The 17984-nt window shown below is 30.4% G+C and overlaps 2 protein-coding genes across 8 annotated transcripts; both read left to right on the top strand.

Annotated features, from left to right (window-relative positions):
- Positions 1 to 6952: 6952 nt before the first annotated feature.
- Positions 6953 to 10202, top strand: LOC129311684 (putative pentatricopeptide repeat-containing protein At3g05240). Of its 6 annotated transcripts, none has more exons than XR_008593383.1 (3): positions 6953 to 9449; positions 9695 to 9768; positions 10064 to 10088. XR_008593383.1 is itself a non-coding variant. In XM_054954087.1 (3 exons), exon 1 carries the CDS (start codon positions 7459 to 7461, stop codon positions 9445 to 9447), a length of 1989 nt encoding a protein of 662 aa, XP_054810062.1. In that variant the 5' UTR covers positions 6953 to 7458; the 3' UTR covers positions 9448 to 9449; positions 9729 to 9768; positions 10064 to 10163. The 6 variants fall into 6 exon arrangements, 4 of the variants coding, with proteins under 4 accessions (XP_054810062.1, XP_054810063.1, XP_054810064.1 ...); XM_054954087.1 differs by having other exon boundaries at positions 9729 to 9768; positions 10064 to 10163; XM_054954088.1 differs by having other exon boundaries at positions 6953 to 9454; positions 9729 to 9768; positions 10064 to 10107.
- On the top strand, positions 9362 to 13712 carry LOC129311685 (probable polygalacturonase At1g80170). Of its 2 annotated transcripts, XM_054954091.1 has the most exons (11): positions 9362 to 9449; positions 9729 to 9768; positions 10064 to 10245; positions 10488 to 10616; positions 10712 to 10882; positions 10986 to 11006; positions 11126 to 11333; positions 11635 to 11716; positions 12000 to 12108; positions 12477 to 12593; positions 13082 to 13712. In XM_054954091.1, the coding sequence occupies exons 3-11, from the start codon at positions 10090 to 10092 to the stop codon at positions 13358 to 13360; spliced, it is 1272 nt and encodes a 423-aa protein (XP_054810066.1). In that variant the 5' UTR covers positions 9362 to 9449; positions 9729 to 9768; positions 10064 to 10089; the 3' UTR covers positions 13361 to 13712. The 2 variants fall into 2 exon arrangements, with proteins under 2 accessions (XP_054810066.1, XP_054810065.1); XM_054954090.1 differs by lacking the exons at positions 9362 to 9449; positions 9729 to 9768 and having other exon boundaries at positions 9837 to 10245.
- Positions 13713 to 17984: the final 4272 nt, after the last annotated feature.

Raw genomic sequence — 17984 nt, 5'->3', positions numbered from 1 at the left:
TAGTTAACTTTTAAGATTTATACATTCTCTAAAAATTTATAACTTAACTAATGTATATACTATTTATAAATGAATATGTTAATTACATTAGCTGTAATTTTTTTAGGAGGACTTATAAATTTTGAAAGAAAACTTATAAATGATCACATTATTTTAGAAACTTAATTAGTATTAATTTTTATAGGATAATTATTTATAATTTTATAGGTTCTTTTCATAAATTTTGGGTGTCAAAGTTATTTTTTTTTTACAACCTATTCAATTCATCATTTTCAATATTGAAGTTAAAAATTATACCACATATAAGTTTAGAATATCAAATACCTCTGGATAAATAATTGATTGGCAAAAATGCATTTCAACCTTTAATTTATTTTATTTTTATTTTTCTAGCAATCAATGACTCTTTATTTGATATAATTAGAATTTCGTATCTAATAGTATAATCTTTTAGCATGAATAATTTTTTTTTTAAAGATTTAAATTCTCAACCTTGACTTCGAGCCCCTTCACGAAATCGATCAGGAGATAACATCAAAATAAAATAATTATACAACTGGACTTCCCCTATGTTTAGTTGCAGGAGAGAATGAGAGTCCCTCTACTTTCCTTGTCTGATTTAAATAAGAGAGAATCTCTTTTTTTTTTTCACTTTCAATCATAACCATTCATTAAATTTATAATTAAAATTAATTTATTTGATAAAAAAATTTTAAATAGAACAAGTATGTCATGTCATCTATGGTTTATCCAATAAAAACATAACATTCAAATAATAATAAGTATAAATTAATTTTGATATCAATAATAACAGAGAGAGAAAAGGCAATAAATTAATTGTGCATTCTATTATAAGAATAAAATTAATTAAAATAATGTCATGTAAAAATTATTTAGATGATTTAGAACATTCTAATTGGACAAATCACAAATGTAACATTCCAATTTAAATTTTAATAGTTAATTTGGGTTAATAGAAATTTTAAAAAAAAATATTTAGAGGTAAGCAAATTAGTAGGAGATAATTATTAAATCTAACTCAGGATATAATTTTAAATTAAAAAAATTAATTAATAAAAAAATATTAAATTATTATTATTATTATTATTAAAAAAGAAAAGGTATAAAAAAAAGAGAGAGAAGAAGAAGAAGAAGTGGCTGTGCTTTCAGCGCTCTCCATGCAATCATAACATATATAATAATAAAAAAAAAAGAAGGGAGAAGAAAGAGGAAAAATAATAAAAAAAAATTGTGAGACCCACTCTTTGTTTTAAAATCACCAGACTTCTCTTGCGTTTTTCATTTCTCTTCTCTTTTCTTCATTCTTTCTTGCGCGACACAGAGAGCGAAAATAGAGACGGCGAGCGCGACACCTGCGATAGATCTGATTTAGAAGGTGAAGCTCCATATTAGGATATTTTAAATGAGATTTTAAGTATTCTAAGACTAAATAAGTATTCTAAAATTTTTCTTAGTCATCTTTTCTCTTTGGTTTTTGATTTTGTGGTGGTAGAAAATTTAGGATTTGGAAGAGGGATAAATTTATGTTGAATAATATAGTTTTTGAGGTTGTTAGTAGTGTAATAAATATTCTAGAGTACTATTTTATTGATAGAATTGAAATTTGAGACATTTGAGTTTATCCCTAGATCCCTATGGGTAGATTTTTTTATTAAATCTGAAAATATAAATTAATTTATTGATATTTAGATGATTATTTGAGATGAAAAAATAAATTATTATGGCTATAGAATAATGATTCTAGGCTTGAAATCAAGTTTGCAATTTTTCGGTATTTTTATATGCGAATTTTTGAAATAAAAGGGAAATTTTGATATTAGAAAATTATTTGAATGAAATTATTGTCAAGGAGACTATTGAATCTAGTAGATAGGTTCAAATACAAAAAATTAAATTTTAAAACTTAAGAGGCTAAGACTAAGGTCTTAAAAAAATGAAATAAAATAAAATAAATACTTAAGTGTTAGAATATAAGTAAAAATTGTGTTAATATATTATTGACACATTGGGATATAATCAATTGTAGATTGACACTATTCAAGCTTTGGAAGTGTTGTAACTTAAGGGGTAACCTTTGACCTCTCAAGGTTGAGGTAACTGGGGGAAAATCTATTTTATGCATTTGTATGTTACTTAATTAATTATGTTGGTGAAATAAAAGAATATATATAATATATATATATAAATTTGAAATAGTTGTTTGTAATGTATGTGACTTTATTGAGACTTTATGACTTGTGAGTAATGAGATTGATGGTTGATGATTATATGTACACTCTTGGTTATAAGTTGTGGATTATATACAGTGATGAAAGTTGATAAGCATGTAGGATAATTTTTGAAATATATATATATATATATTATGAGTTTTGAAATGCATTTTCTCATGATATGATCATATGACGGGGAGTTCGTCTTAGTGAAGGAGTTAACGATTACACAAAATCCATATGGTACTTAGCTATTAACCAATAATTTCAGGGGTTATAGCCGCTACTTACCTTGTAAGGTACTGTAGCATTGTTCCTATTAAGGGACTTGACCCTACTGCCCTACCTGGAGTTTTGGGTAGAGCTAGTTTTGGGTATGACACCCCATAGTGTGTGATTTGGGGGAAACCGTGTTTATAAGTGAGTAAGGTAACCCTGGCCCGATAGCTCCTCATGATATGATTAAGGTCTGGGGTAGTCTCACCACATGGACGATCCCTTTCGATTGTTGGCCTACGGATTTCATGTCAGAAGGAATAAGGGGGATATAAGGAAGAGATCAATCATGATATTATTATTATCATGCCATTTGAGTGATTGATGGCTATGTTGAGAATATGATTGTAATTGTAAAAATGAGAACATGTAGTAATTATGCAAATAATGTATATGTGGTTATTTGTGCAAATTTTGTACTTGACTTTATTCTTAAATTATTCACATGAGTTAAATGTTAATGTGATTAACATGTTATTAATGTGATTGTTTGAATGGTCACTTTAATTAATTTATCAGCCACTTGCAATCATGATTAATTATCAAGCATTTGTATAACTTAGATGTACCTTGGTTACTGAGTGGTTGTACTCATCCCTTTCTTTAAACATATTACAGGAGCTAGTTCATCTGAGAAGAACAGAGGAAAGGAGCATTAAGCCAAGTGATAATAATCACTTCTGTAAGCCTCTCTCCTTTTATGTTGATATGTGTATTTAGTTTATGATATTGTCAATTAGGATAATATATTCTTAATCCATTTGCACTATGGGTTTTGTGTTGGATAGAAAGATATTTTGGGCCCTTGAGAATGTGTTTTGATGTTTGTATTATAGTAATGGGCCAAAATATTTGTGCAAGTAAAAATAGTTATTATCATGCTTCCGCATATGTTTAATTAAATGATATGAGTTTTTAAAATATTTTAAAGACTTGGGATCCTTTTGTATTAAATAGTTTGTAAAAAAATACATGTTAAGAATTCATTTAGGTTAATCTCGTAATGAATAATCCATTTGGATTAGTTCTTAATTAACCATGATTAGTGTGATGATTAAGTCCTAATTTAGGACGCCCTTTACAACAAATAATGTGGTGCACCCAATTTATTTAAAAATTTCTCTTTGATGAAATAAAATTATTGTTCATAATTGAGAAAATGAGAGAAAAAAGTGGACAAACCCTCTATTCCTTTAAAGAAAGGGAGGAAAAATTTTCATTATTTATTAATTTTTCCTTCCCTTCTCTTTCACTCCCCTTCAACTAACCAAATTGGGGTTAAATGTAATTTATTTAAATGGATAAAAAGTTTGTCGCATTGGCATGCTATGTGTATATATAACATCAACTTTAGAAATGAATAATAGATCATGTTAGCAAAAGCTGCAATTTATTTTTTTTTGATTCTATTTATACATCAATTTCAACATATTTTATCAGAATTAAAAAAAATCTTAAATTTTATTAACTTTATTTTAAAATTAATAAGATTCTACTTCAACTCCTAATAAGAGAAAATTTTGGTTAGATCCAATATGCCACGTAATATGTGGTCAATCTAATAAAATTGTATCAATTCAATTAAATAAAATTATTTTTAATAATTTTATTTTTATAATAAGATGCCTATTTAATTTATTATTTTTTCTCTTTGCTATTATTAATGTTAGAATTAATTTATATGTAATACCATGTTTTTATTAGATGCATTATGAATGACATGATGCATTGGGTTAATAAGAATTTTTCCTTTAATAAAAACAAAAATAATTATTTTTAATAATTTTATCTAACATTTAATAAAGATATAAAGGTATAAATAAATATAAAAAATAATGGATATCTATAAATAGGATTAAACTTTTTTTTTTTTGCCCAACACATAAGATCATAGGAGTACTTTGCAAGAACGTTGGTTAGGTTTTAAAAATCTAAACTATATAAATTTGATATTTTTTGCTTAACTAAATCTTGTCCCATCTCAACATCTACCGTCCGGAAATATGACTTATTAGAAATTTTGATAAATATATAAATATTAATATTAATATTAAACAAACATATGAATGCTGAATATTAACTGACTGACAGATATGAATATTAATTTGTTATTTCATGATTTTTTTTCTGGGTTCTCATTTTTAAAAACACTACCATTACGGCGGGAGGAAGAAAGGTGAAACTGGACATAACATTGCAATAGATGAAAAAGCCAAACATAAGCCGGTAATTTGAGCGGGTTAGATTTATTCGATCTGATTTCAATTCAGGCCAAACTTATTTAAAATGAGCTTAAAGTATCTTATTTTATATAAAAAGCTCATATAATTAAGCTTAACCCTAATATTTTCAAGCTTCGAACTTATTTTGGCTGGCTCGAATACCTGAAACTTTTTTAAAATATTTTTTTGTTTTTTGAATCAATTTAAAATTTTTAATAATTTTGGTAAGCATACAATATTATTTTAAATTTAAAATAATAAAATAAAAAATAATAACTTATTAACTTTATATTTAAATAAATATATTATTGTTTTATCATATTATGTGTAATTTATTTATGAATATTTTCTTTACTTATAAATTAATGTTTTAATTATTTAAATATTAGTTTTATCATGATCATATATAAATATTTTATATATTTTAATTAAATTAAATTATTTTAATTATTATCAAGTTGATATCAATTTGATCACGGTTAGACTACTAATTTAAAATCACTGCTTTGATTAGTTCAAAATTTTCAATAACTTTTGGTTAAATTATAACTTCTGCTTTTAAAAACGTGAGAAAAATAATCATTATTATATCATATAAAATAAAATTATTTAATTATGAGTGAAATACTTTTTTTAACTAATTTTTCTTTAACCTTTATATTGTTTAACTTCTACATATGAGAAATATTTATTTTAATTTATTTTTAATTTTTAAGCAAGTCTACCATAAACTCTAACCAAATAAGTATTTAAAGATATTGTTTTATTTATTATATTTATCTAGTAGTAGAATTAAGAATTTATACACGCCCAAATTTTATTTTAAAATTATTATTAATTTAATTTTTAATTAGAATTACTTTTTTATTTTATAAAAAATATAAAATATACTTTTTTTTATACTCAAATGATATATAGGACTCAAAATTTTTTAAAAATTAAGTGGGTCTTCAAATATAAAAATAAATATTAAAATATATTTTAAATATTATTTTAAGATATTTTATTAATTAAAAATAATAAAAATTTGAAAGTATAAATATTTTTAATTTTTTTAAAATAACTATAGTAATGAAATTAAATATATGATATTTTAATATAAGATGATATAAAAATAAAAAAATTAATTAATATTTATTATATTTTTATATATTTTTAAAAAATATTATTATTTTTTATCAGGCTTAGCTCAAATTTTTTTGAGCCTATTTGAATATTTAAAAATATTTTGTTAGGTCTGGACCTAAATTTTTTTGAATATGTTCAAGTTGGTTCATCGAATTTAGTTCAAATTACTAGCTCTAAAATAAATGATTGAACTTCTAACCACTCTGAAGGACAGTGACATTTTATGTCTTGCGTTGTAGAATCGTACATGAATTGGAAATTAGAAAACGTTTCTTCACAAGGATCTACGTGTTATAATCCCTCTGTTAAAAATATAAGATATTTTTAACTGAATGTACCCCTAATAAAGTAATTTTTTACTTTCAAACTAATCCTATATTTTTATATTTACCTTTATTAAATACCCTGTAATAAATATAAAGTCACTATTAATAAGGATACTTAAAAAAAAATAACAATTATACCTCGAAAGACTAAAAATGCCTTATTTTTAATATCTAAATTTTTAAAAAATGCCTTATATTTTTTAACAGAGAGAGTATATTTTTGATAAATTACGAACTATCTTGATAATGTATTTGAATAAAAATTTAAATTTGAATCAAATCTCTTATTTAAATATATAAAAATTTATTAATTTGGATTTGATTAAAATTTACTATTAATATTTTTATCATTCATATATCTTTTCTCACCTCTTATTAATTAGAAAACAAAAATAAACTTATCATTTTATATTTTTTATTTTCATTTTGAATCTCAATTGATCTCTCTCTCTTTTTTTTCCTTTGAAATTTTAAAAACTACTCAAATAAAAGATTTTAAATACATTTAATAAAAGATTTCAAATGTGAAATTTAAACATTTAAAATCCAAATACATCAATTTCACGTCAGATTATAACAAGCTGTAATATAGCCAAGTTTCTCCAAACACAAGTATGGATTTGAAACTTATAGGTTGTGATTCCACCACCACCATTCGAGTCTCTTGCACTAAGTGGGGCGGTGGATTATTTCTTATATTTGAAGGAAGAAGTCAAGCTCTATAACCCTTGGCTGCTAAAAAAGGAAGCTGAGCATGTATCTTCCAAGCATGGCAATGGATGAATCTTCTTTTCAAGCGTTTGTTGAGTAAATCATGCAATCTTCTGAGTAAATTACTGGTGAATTATGCATTTGATTGTAAATTGAAAGTCTTTCGAAACCCAATAATGAATAATATTCTTTGAAAACTATTTTTCTTGTTTTTTTTTTCCCAACTGAGTCTTTTTTTTCTTTGCACATTTATAAATGAAAAGTTTTATTATACAAGTCATTTCGAAACCAACTCGGACTAGATACATTGCATATTGAATATCAATTTTATACTCGTTTTAATTTGATATTGCATATTGTTTTTTCTAATCATGAAGCAATTCTTGTCACCACTTACTAGCTGCCAGCGTTGAAGTTGATAGTGGAACTGGGCACTTGTGTTGAATAGTGGCTACTATGAAGTTCCCTGCCTTGCAAATTTGTTTCCGAGTAGCGATAAGTATTAAGGATGTTTGAGACCCGAGTGTTCATTGTCTAGTAAAGAGTTCTAATGAGTCATGCAAAATGCAAAAGGCTAAAGTCTTGTGCTTCGCCAGAGTCATAACATCCAAATTCGCGAATTATAGACCCACGGCTTCAAACAACTGTTTGCTATCCGGTGATAATACTAGTAGTGGCTATATTTATATGAAGAATCGTGAAATCGATCATCTGATCGTATCGAAGAATCTATACAAAGCCATTGCAGTGTTCAATAACATGCCAGTACGTGATGTTGTTACCTACAACTTGTTGATTTCCGGGCAGAGTAGGTACCGGCTCTCGAGTCAGGCTCTTCATCTCTACGCTGAAATGGGCTTAGTTGGAATGAGAGAGAGCGCTTCGACGTTCTCCTCCGTGATAGGAGTTTGTAGCGATGCTGGGTTTTATATAGAAGGTGTTCAGGTGCATTGTAGGGTGATTAAGCTTGGATTCGATTTGAACGTGTTCGTTATTGGTGCCATCATTGATTTTTACATGCGTATGGGACTTAGTAGGGTCGCAATGAAAGTGTTTGATGAGTTGCCTCACCGAGATTTGGCGGTATGGAATATAGTATTGCGTGGGTTATCTGAGCTGGGTCGAATGGAAGAAGAAGTGGTGCTTGGATTTCAAATCCAGATGGAATCGGAAGGTGTTGAGCCCAATGGGCTTACATTTTGTTATCTACTTAGGGGATGCAGTAATTTGAGATTGTTATATGAAGGGAAGAAGATTCAAAGTCGCATTCTGAAGCTCGGCCTGGGGGAATCGAACATTTACGTTGCTAACGCTTTGGTGGATTTTTACTCTGCTTGTGGGTGCTTAGTTGACGCGAGGAAATCTTTTGAAGCTATTCCGATTGAGGATGTTATTTCATGGAACTCATTAGTTTCTGTTTATGTAGACAACAATTTATTATGTGATGCTCTGGAATTATTCACAACTATGCAACTATGGGGGCAGAGACCATCCATCCGTTCATTAGTGGGGTTTCTGAATTTCTCAAGTAGGATAAAAAATATTAATCTGGGGAAACAGATTCACTGTTATGTTCTAAAACTGGGTTTTGATACACAAAGCGTTCATGTCCAATCTTCTTTGATTGATATGTACGGGAAATGCAGTGACATTGATAGTTCGATAGCCATATTTGAGTGCCTTCCTGAGAAAACTTTACAATGTTGCAATTCATTAATGACATCTTTGTCTCAATGTAATGCCACAGAAGATGCAGTGCAGTTGTTTGGTTTAATGTTGGATGAAGGCATTAAACCAGATGAAATAACTTTCTCCACTACACTAAAAGCATTGTCATCATCTGCTTCACCAAACTTTAGTAGCTGTCAGGTGCTGCATTGTTTCGCATTAAAATGTGGATTTGAGGAAGACATTGCCGTTGCCTGTTCTGTAATCGATGCATATTCAAGATTCGGGCATGTGGAACTCTCTTGTCGCATGTTTGAAACACTTCGTTCTCCAAATGCCATATGTTTCACATCAATGATAAATGGATTTGCCCGAAATGGGATGGGGAGAGAAGGCCTAGAATTGCTTCAAGCCATGGTTGAGAAAGGCCTAAAACCAGATAAGGTTACCTTCTTGTGTGCATTAGTAGGGTGTAGCCACTCGGGACTCGTTGATGAAGGAAGATTAGTGTTCAACTTTATGAAATCGCTTCATGGGGTATCCCCAGATCGCCAGCATTTTTCATGTATGGTGGATCTGTTATGCCGCGCAGGATTGCTATATGAAGCTGAAGAGCTGCTGCAGAAGGCACATGGAGAAGGCGACTGTTCTATGTGGTGTTCATTACTAACAAGTTGCAGGGTCCACAAGAATGAAGAGGTTGGAAGAAGAGTGGCAAAAATTATAGCGGAGCTAGGTCCAAATGATCCAGCGGTTTGGTTGCAAGCTTCACAATTTTATTCTGAGATTGGGGATTTTGATGCATCTATGCAAATCAGAGAAGTGGCTCTAGCAAGGAAGATGATATGGGAGATTGGTCGTAGTTTGATTGAGATAAAGCACTGATGGTAAGGTATTCTTTACTTTGTGGAGTCATCAAATCTTGCATTCTGATGGGAAAGAGGTTTCCCTTGAAGTGGGGTATTGGGTAGGCATGCCAAGAAAATGAGGTCGGCATTTTCATACCCTGTTTGGTATAACTAACTGTGATCGTCTTCTTGAAATAGGAAATTTTTTCTTTTCCCCTATATGTATGGCCATGACACACTTCTGCATTTTTAATTAGCTAAGGAAATATAAAAATGTCTCGCAGATTACATGTTACTAATATCATTTCTCTTTCAAAGGGGTAAAGGGAAGGAAAAGCCCAACCGTATGCTGTCACTGGTGAGTTTTATGATTGGTTGATGAGTAAAGCAAAATACTTCAAACAATTTCCCTTGTACTTTAAGTGTGGGCATGTGGAAAATTGAACACCTTCATCCACTTTCAAGTCAAGCCATAAAGCCCTTCAAATCCTTCATTTCTAGAGATAATCTGCACGTATAAATTATAACCAAAGTAGTCATTGAAGTTAATCATATCAGCCAATCCGTGCAATACTGCCAACAAAGTCAAAATATGGATAAATTCTTCCTTGTTTTTTTACTTGGTTTGCTGATAGTGGCTCATGGAGTTGCAGGAAGTGTGTTATGTGACAAAATAGGCATGCTAGAAGAACTTGGAAGTCTGGACGTAGAAGAAGAAGAAAATGAGGTCGAGCTTTCTGAGATCCCTTCATGGAATAGCGAACGTGGTGCCAAAGTTCTTGTGAATGTAGATAGCTTTGGTGCTGTTGGAAATGGAGAATCTGATGATACCCAGGTCAGGAATTTTTTACCCCCTTTTGGGTGGTGTTTTTGAGTTGTACCTGTAATAGACTAATAGTAAAACTAAATACCCATACTCCGTTCTTTTTCTTCACATGAACTCTGCACTTAAATCCATTATCAAACATGGTCAGATATTTTTTTCTTCTCAGTACTAGCAATGTGGTTCGTGCATCGTTAATTACTAACAAGTCATACTATTTTATTCTCTCTCTTTTCTAATGTTGTGATTAATAGGCTTTCAAAAAAGCGTGGGATGTAGCATGCTCTACTCCAAAATCTGTTTTCTTAGTTCCTCAAGGACGCCGTTACCTCATTAATGCAACGAGATTCAAAGGTCCTTGTGCAGACAAGCTAATTATCCAGGTGATTGTACTTACAGTTGTTCTGATTTATTACTGTCAGATTTATCTACAAGATTTGTGTTGATATGCTTATTGACATAATATTACCATTTCTAGATTGATGGAACAATTATAGCACCGGATGAGCCAAAGAACTGGGATCCAAATTTTCCACGGACTTGGCTTGATTTTTCCAAGTTAGATAAAGCTGTTTTTCAGGGACATGGAGTTATTGATGGCTCAGGAAGTAAATGGTGGGCAGCATCTTGCAAGAAAAACAAGTCAAATGTAACATTTCAGAGCTAGACCTTGCTCGTCTTGTCGATTTATTCAAATCTTCAACCGAACGTAATAACTTCTCTTTTGTGTTTCCTTCCATTCTTTTTTGCAGCCCTGCAAAGTTGCCCCAACAGTAAGGACCATTTTCTTAAACCTTAGCCTCTGCTATATTTTAGTTTTTTCTAGTAGAAAAATTTGCCGAAAATGTAATGATAATTACGTAGTAAAATTTTACTTGAGAGGTTTTTGCAGGCATTAACCATTGATTCTAGCTCAGCTATAAGGGTGAGAGGGCTAACTATCCAGAATAGCCAGCAAATGAATTTTGTCATATCCCGATGTGATGCGGTTCGAATTAATGGTGTGAAAGTGTCTGCACCAGGAGACAGCCCCAACACTGATGGAATTCACATAAGTGAATCAACAAATGTTGTGCTCCAAAACAGCAGAATTGGAACAGGTTCTTGTTAAAAAAAAATTCTGCGCTCAACTTAAAACAGAATATAAAAATTGCAGAGTGATAGATTGTGACGTAAAACTCTTTAAGATAACTTACACAACACCTACACACGACAGAAGAGACACGAAACAATAACACTGAAGGAAATAAAACACGAGTGTGCATAGGTTAACTGCAAATAGTGCTTTGATTGCATTGTTTCTACATAAAAGCGGTGTGCTCCAGAATATCGAGAATTTGATATTTATGGAGAAAAATGCACCAGCCACTTGTTCTCGTGATGATTTTGTGTTTTATTCAGGGGATGATTGTGTGTCAATTGTCAATGCTAGCTCTAATATTAAAATGAAGAGGATCTATTGTGGACCAGGACATGGAATTAGGTAACATTCAATCTTAATTTCTCTTCCCCTTTCTTCCTCCCGCCATAAACCTAATTCAAAATTAGATTGTGGGCTCATACTTTGCAAAGTCTAGGGGAGCCGTCCTTTTGTTGATTTATGAATAGCGTGACTTCTTATATATTTTATATTATATATTAATATAACTTTATATATATAAGGAATTATAGATATATATTATTAACTGCTTGACAAATAACTTGGTCCCTTAGCAAAAGTCATTAATCCCTGGTTTCTTTCTCTTCTCTGAACACCATGCTTTCAGCATTGGAAGCCTTGGGAAGGACAACTCCGCTGGCATAGTCACTAAGGTGATTCTGGATACAGCAGTTCTTAAGGAAACTACCAATGGTGTCAGGATTAAAACTTGGCAGGTAAATTTCTCAATTTTCATAAAATTATTTGGGAATAATCTGCTATAACATCAGATGTCAGTAAAAACTAATTGCTAGGATTAACGCAAGGTGGGGAAAGGGGGAAGATATGAATCTCAGAATCTCTAAATTATTAAGGATATTTGTCTTCTCAGAAAGAAAGTCTCATAGTTCTTTCTCGTGTTGGGGAAAAAAATAGTGTAATAAATGTGAATGGTCCCCTACTTTTATAGTGCACAAAGATCTTCCATAGTTCATTCAGAAATTGATACTTACTTCTAAATTACATGTAAAAAAAAGATATAGTGTAAATTGGTGTTTTTGAGAATAACTAGGACAGCTTTCTGTCGTATTCTGGCATCATACAGGGAGGTTCTGGTTATGTTCGTGGGGTACGATTTCAGAATGTGAGGATGGATAACGTATCAAACCCCATAATTATAGATCAGTTCTACTGTGACTCTCCAACGACTTGTCAAATCCAGGTAAATATGAATAGTCCTCAAGTATTCTGTCTCATCAGGTTACTATGTACTTTGTCAGTCTAGTGTAACCCATCACAATATGGTATATTGCCATCTTATACTCTGCTATCTTGAATACCAAGGTGTAAGATATCATCAAGGGGTCCAAGATTGTTAAATTTATCATCCCAAGTTTTCAACCTTCAGTTATCATAGAAAGGATATGACAAGTATTTTGATGAAAAGTTAACAAACTCAAAAGTGAAGTCAGATTCCCTATAAATTTTGGTTGGCATGATAAATCACCCATAATGGTATCGTCCTAATTCTTTGCATATCTTAAATGGCACCTCATATTTTGTTTTCCAGTATGCCAAACACAGGTATCTTAAATGCTCCAGACATCCAATGTACCCAACGTCTGTTTAGACATTGGTTAAAACAAGTAATGTTCAGGCCCAAAAAAAAGTTGTAATGTTACTAATTCTTGTAAAATTGATTTTTGACAGGAATCAGCTGTGAACATAAGCGAGATCATATATCAGAACATCAGTGGGACAACAAAGAGCGCGAAGGCCATTAAATTTGACTGCAGCGACACGGTTCCATGTAGCAGCTTAGTGCTCAGCAACGTTGACTTGGAGAAAGAGGATGGCACAGTGGAGACATACTGTCATTCTGCTCAAGGCTTTGGATGTGGGGTGGTTCATCCTTCTGCAGATTGCCTTAATTCCGATGACAAGATTGCAGAACCAGTTAAAGAAGATATTCGTCACAGTGAAATATGAATTGGATTCTCTATACATACATTATAATAATCCTTTATGAAGTTAACAGCAAGGATTTGATGGTGGAAGTTTGAGGTGAGAGATAGTACAAAAAGGGATGTTGCCTGTCATTTACTTAGTTAAGAATAGAAAATATTCTACGATTTGTTCCTGAAAAAGAGAGCGCATTGGCCAATGACAAGAAGATTGAAGAAAGAAAACAAGATGCATGTACAATATTATGATATTGGTTGAGATGTATTTGAGTCTTAGCATTAAGATTGCTTCGTGTTTGTTGATTTTTTATCCACTCTCATCTATGAGATTTGTGTATTCGCTTAATATTAAAATACAAAAAATCAAGATCATACTATGCCAAATGTCTTATGTAGAGTCTTCACAAGAACGTGCTTTTCGCTTCTTGAAACTCTTTTTTGGTACATTAAAACTTCTAAAATGCTTACAAGCTGTGGGGAAATTAATCTGCTACCAGTTTCTTTTAGTTTGATCCAATTTTACTGGATTAATCTGGCCCTATAAAGAAGCATTTCAACATTATTAAAGTGATTAGGGAAACTGAATAAAAAAGCACACGGGTCAGGTTGAGCCTAATATGATTATCTTAGTGCAACATCCGGTCCATATTTTGAGACTTGTGGCCCGGCCCAGTCACTATAAGCTCGTTTTGAATTTCCAGGATCAAGCACTATGTTGAGGCCCAATCCAGTATGATAACCCGAAGACCTCTTTACACACACACACACACACACACAAATGTTTGTTTTTTGTTTCCTCTCATTTTTTTTAAACTAAAACCAGCACTGAGATTAAATTTAGTGCATTTCATGGATGCTCATCTCAAGTATGGACCATTGAGATTAAATTTAGATGATTTAGGTTTGATTTGATTGTTCAAATACCACCCCTAGCCGAATGAAATCTTGAGAGTCAATTTATCTGAATTTGATTTAATTTTATTATTTTAATTTTAATAAGCCTGTGATTTGAAGGAAAAAAAAAAAAGATAATTTGCTAACTGTCATATTTTTTTAAAAATAAATTTATCATTTAAAAATTACAAATTAAAACTTTTAAATCTGGACCATCCATTAACAAAGGTGATACTGATGAGGATCAAACGCGAACATGGTTTTGTTGAGGGTGGGCAGCTTTCTTTCTTGAGAGAATAATGTACAGCATGATGACGACCATGTCGCGGTGGTGCATTAAAATGGTGAATCTTGAGATGGTACTTTTGTAGCAGAGAAGTGGAAGGTGCGTGTGATTACTGATTAGAAGGACACTATGAACATTCGAAGGAAGCAAAAAACCAAAAAGCAGGCACATGGGTGTGCGCAGTGCACGCAAACCATAGAAACAAAATAAAATGAGGTTCTTGTCTGTGTAAATATGTCACCTTGTAACTTGCTCGTGACCGCCGTGCAATATAGGCCAACCAGTAAAAGATGAAAACTATGCCTCACATTTCCTCCAAAGCAACTTCTACGCATTCCACATCCACAAAGCAAAAGTCTTTTTGTGGCTCAAAGCCATCCTCGCATCCGTCAACGATGCTTGCATTTATGTTACTATTATCCTAATTTCATTTCACCTTTTTTTTTTTACTTTTTCTTGTTTTTTAATCATTTTATCCGTTAACAATGTAAAGTTTCTTTTCAATAATGTCACCGCCATCGACAAAACTTCTGACATACAACTTTTAAATACAGATTAAATTTAATTTTTTAAAATAAAAATGACTGATATAAAAAATAATTATTTAAAATTAATAATATCAAAATCAAAGGAGTAAAATATATTTTATAAAATTAACTGATCTAACTTTTTTTCAAAAAAAAAACTCATCAAATTTAAACATTATATAGAATTAGAGAGTCAAATGTATACTTTAACCATCAACCTGTGGAAGGAAGGGAGAACGAGGGGTGTGTGTGTAAAAAATGCGGACAAAATGATAGGCCACTTCACTTTTGTCATTTTGTTTCTCTTGTTAATTATTAAAAAAAAAACTGAAGATTTACAATTTTACATAACAAAATAATTTTTTTAGGTCCCTGGTATGAGTTGGTAGCATTATTTAATATATCCTTTTTTTAGCAAAAAAAAAACATTATTTAATAGAGCTAACAATCACTCATATAATAAAATCACGTGGATTTCTTTATATAGAATATCGACTATCAAGTCTGGAATGAGTGTACGGTTTAGAATCTATAACTGGTTGTATTAAATTATATATTATGTGTGTAACACACCAAAATTTTTTTTTTAATAATTTAACTCAACCATAGTTGGGTTACAGCCACCCAACACATTTTTATATCAATAATTTCGATATAAAATATTTTTATAATTGGCTTCAACTCACACACTATAACATTTTAGATAAATTTTTACCTCCCATATGCCATTAGGCTAAATCACATTTGTCCATCCTTATACTCCCAACAAGTAAACTAAATTACATTTATCCATCCTTATACTCCCAACAAATAAAATAAGTAATTTAGTCAATTTTCAACACAAGTCAGTTATTTGGTCTTATAATCATGCCATTTTAACCAATCCAAAGTAAACCAAATATTAAAATTATAGTCATCCAAATTGTACTAAAAATAGAAATAGTTTGAAAGGCATGATTACATTTATATATTCATATAATTGACAATAAACAAAAAGCCCTAATATTGGCAATATAATACATTATAAATCATAAATTAAATACCCAAAAGAGACAGTGGATCTATACCACTAAGCCTCTGGGATTCCTCCACGTGTCACTCGTGGCTCTTCTCCTGAAAATTGTTAACCACATAATGAGACTCAAAAGTCCCAATAACCAAAGCCAATTTATGATAGTGTATACAAACAGTTAAGTGTGTGCTTACTAAGTGAGAATTAAAAATAATATAATTCCAACAAATATAAGGAATATTATAATAAACACAAACAACCATCCTTATATCCCTCCATTAACCTCGAGTCGTAGCCCTCACTCGGTACTAAATTACCCGGCCAAAGGTAGATTAGCCCAAGCCCTTACAAACCACCTATTGAGCTCCAATAGGGGCGTACCACGTGGCACATAATTACAACAATAATAGCAAGTCTCCCAACACCTCCCACAATAAATAAACAAATTCATAATAATATTGTACAATTATACAATATTACAAAATTCATAATTTTCTCAATAATCACCCAATTAACATGAAGTAACACTAATCATAAATTAAAAGCATGGTTACCTTGTGGCTTTTTCAATAAATTATTCCTTAAAATTTCTCTCTCACCACAATCTTCACCAGTAATACAATCTACAAATAACATATTATTTATAAATATTAGTTTCAATTTTTGAAACTAATAAAATAATTCTAATAATAGAATTAAAAATATAATATAATTCCTAATTTCAATCTTAATACAAATCTATAGTTAATACTATTAAGTAAAATTTTTAATTCCTCTTTTAATTATCAATAAACATTAATAATCTAAAAATCAACTTCTAAACTAATTTTTATTATCAAAATTTTCTTTTTATTTCATAAATTCGTACCTAAAATACCCAAAAATTAAAAATTAAGTCTCTAGCTTAGAATCATAATCCTATAGCCATAATAATTCATTTCTCATCCCAAATAATCATCTAAACCTCAATAAATCAACATATATTTTCAGATCTAGTCTAGAATTTGATCCATAAGCCACAAATTCAAAGATCACCAATAAATTTATACTCTAGAATATTTATTATACTACTAACAACCTCAAAAACCATATTTATTCAACATAAATTCATCCCTCTTCCAGATCTTAAATTTTCTACCACTACAAACTCAGAAACAAAAAAAAAGGATGACTAAGAAAAAATTTTAGAACACTTACTTAGTCTTGAAAAGCTTAAAATCACACCCTAAATATCCTATTAAAAACTCTTACCTTAAAAATTTAGATATTTCGCACTGGCAACTCGCTTCTCTCCGCCTCAGCTCGCGCGCAGGAAAGGAATTGAAGAAATGAAAGGAAACGGGTGAGTTTTATAAAAATTCAGTGGGTCCCATATTTTTTTTAATTATTTTCTCTCTCTTCTTCTTCTTTTTTTTATTATTATTTTATTATTGTTACTGTTGAGGCGGCGGACGAAGCAAATTCGTTTTCTTCTTCTTCTTCCTTTTTTTTATAATAATAATTTAATAATATTTTTTTTAATTAATTTTTTTTAAAAAAAAATTTAATTTAAAATTATATCCCAAGTTAGATTTAATGATCATTTTCTACTAATTTATTTACCTCTAAATATTTTTTTTTAATTTCTATTAATCCAAATTAACTATTAAAATTTAAATTGGGATGTTACAATGTGCATGTATAAATAGATATAGATTGTTTAAGGTTTTATTTTCATGGGATCCTAATTGGTGTAAGTTTTATAAGTAAAAGAGGTGTTCTTGTAATTTCAACAAAATTCGAGACAAAGCTGATGTTAAGAATCTTCTATGAACTTTAAAATGTCTAAGAATTAATAATGTTATTTTGAGCTCTCCCTTTTTTCTATCTCTAATCTTCTCTTCTCTTTCTCTCATTTTTATATTCTATTCTTCCTCTCTCGTTCTCATCA

The sequence above is a fragment of the Prosopis cineraria genome, unplaced genomic scaffold, assembly GCF_029017545.1.
Source record: "Prosopis cineraria cultivar Desert tree isolate PC_DT_omini unplaced genomic scaffold, ASM2901754v1 PC5, whole genome shotgun sequence".
In the NCBI taxonomy this organism is placed as follows: Eukaryota; Viridiplantae; Streptophyta; class Magnoliopsida; order Fabales; family Fabaceae; genus Prosopis; species Prosopis cineraria.
Note: the sequence above shows the minus strand (reverse complement) of the source record. Positions and strands in the feature narration are given on the sequence as shown.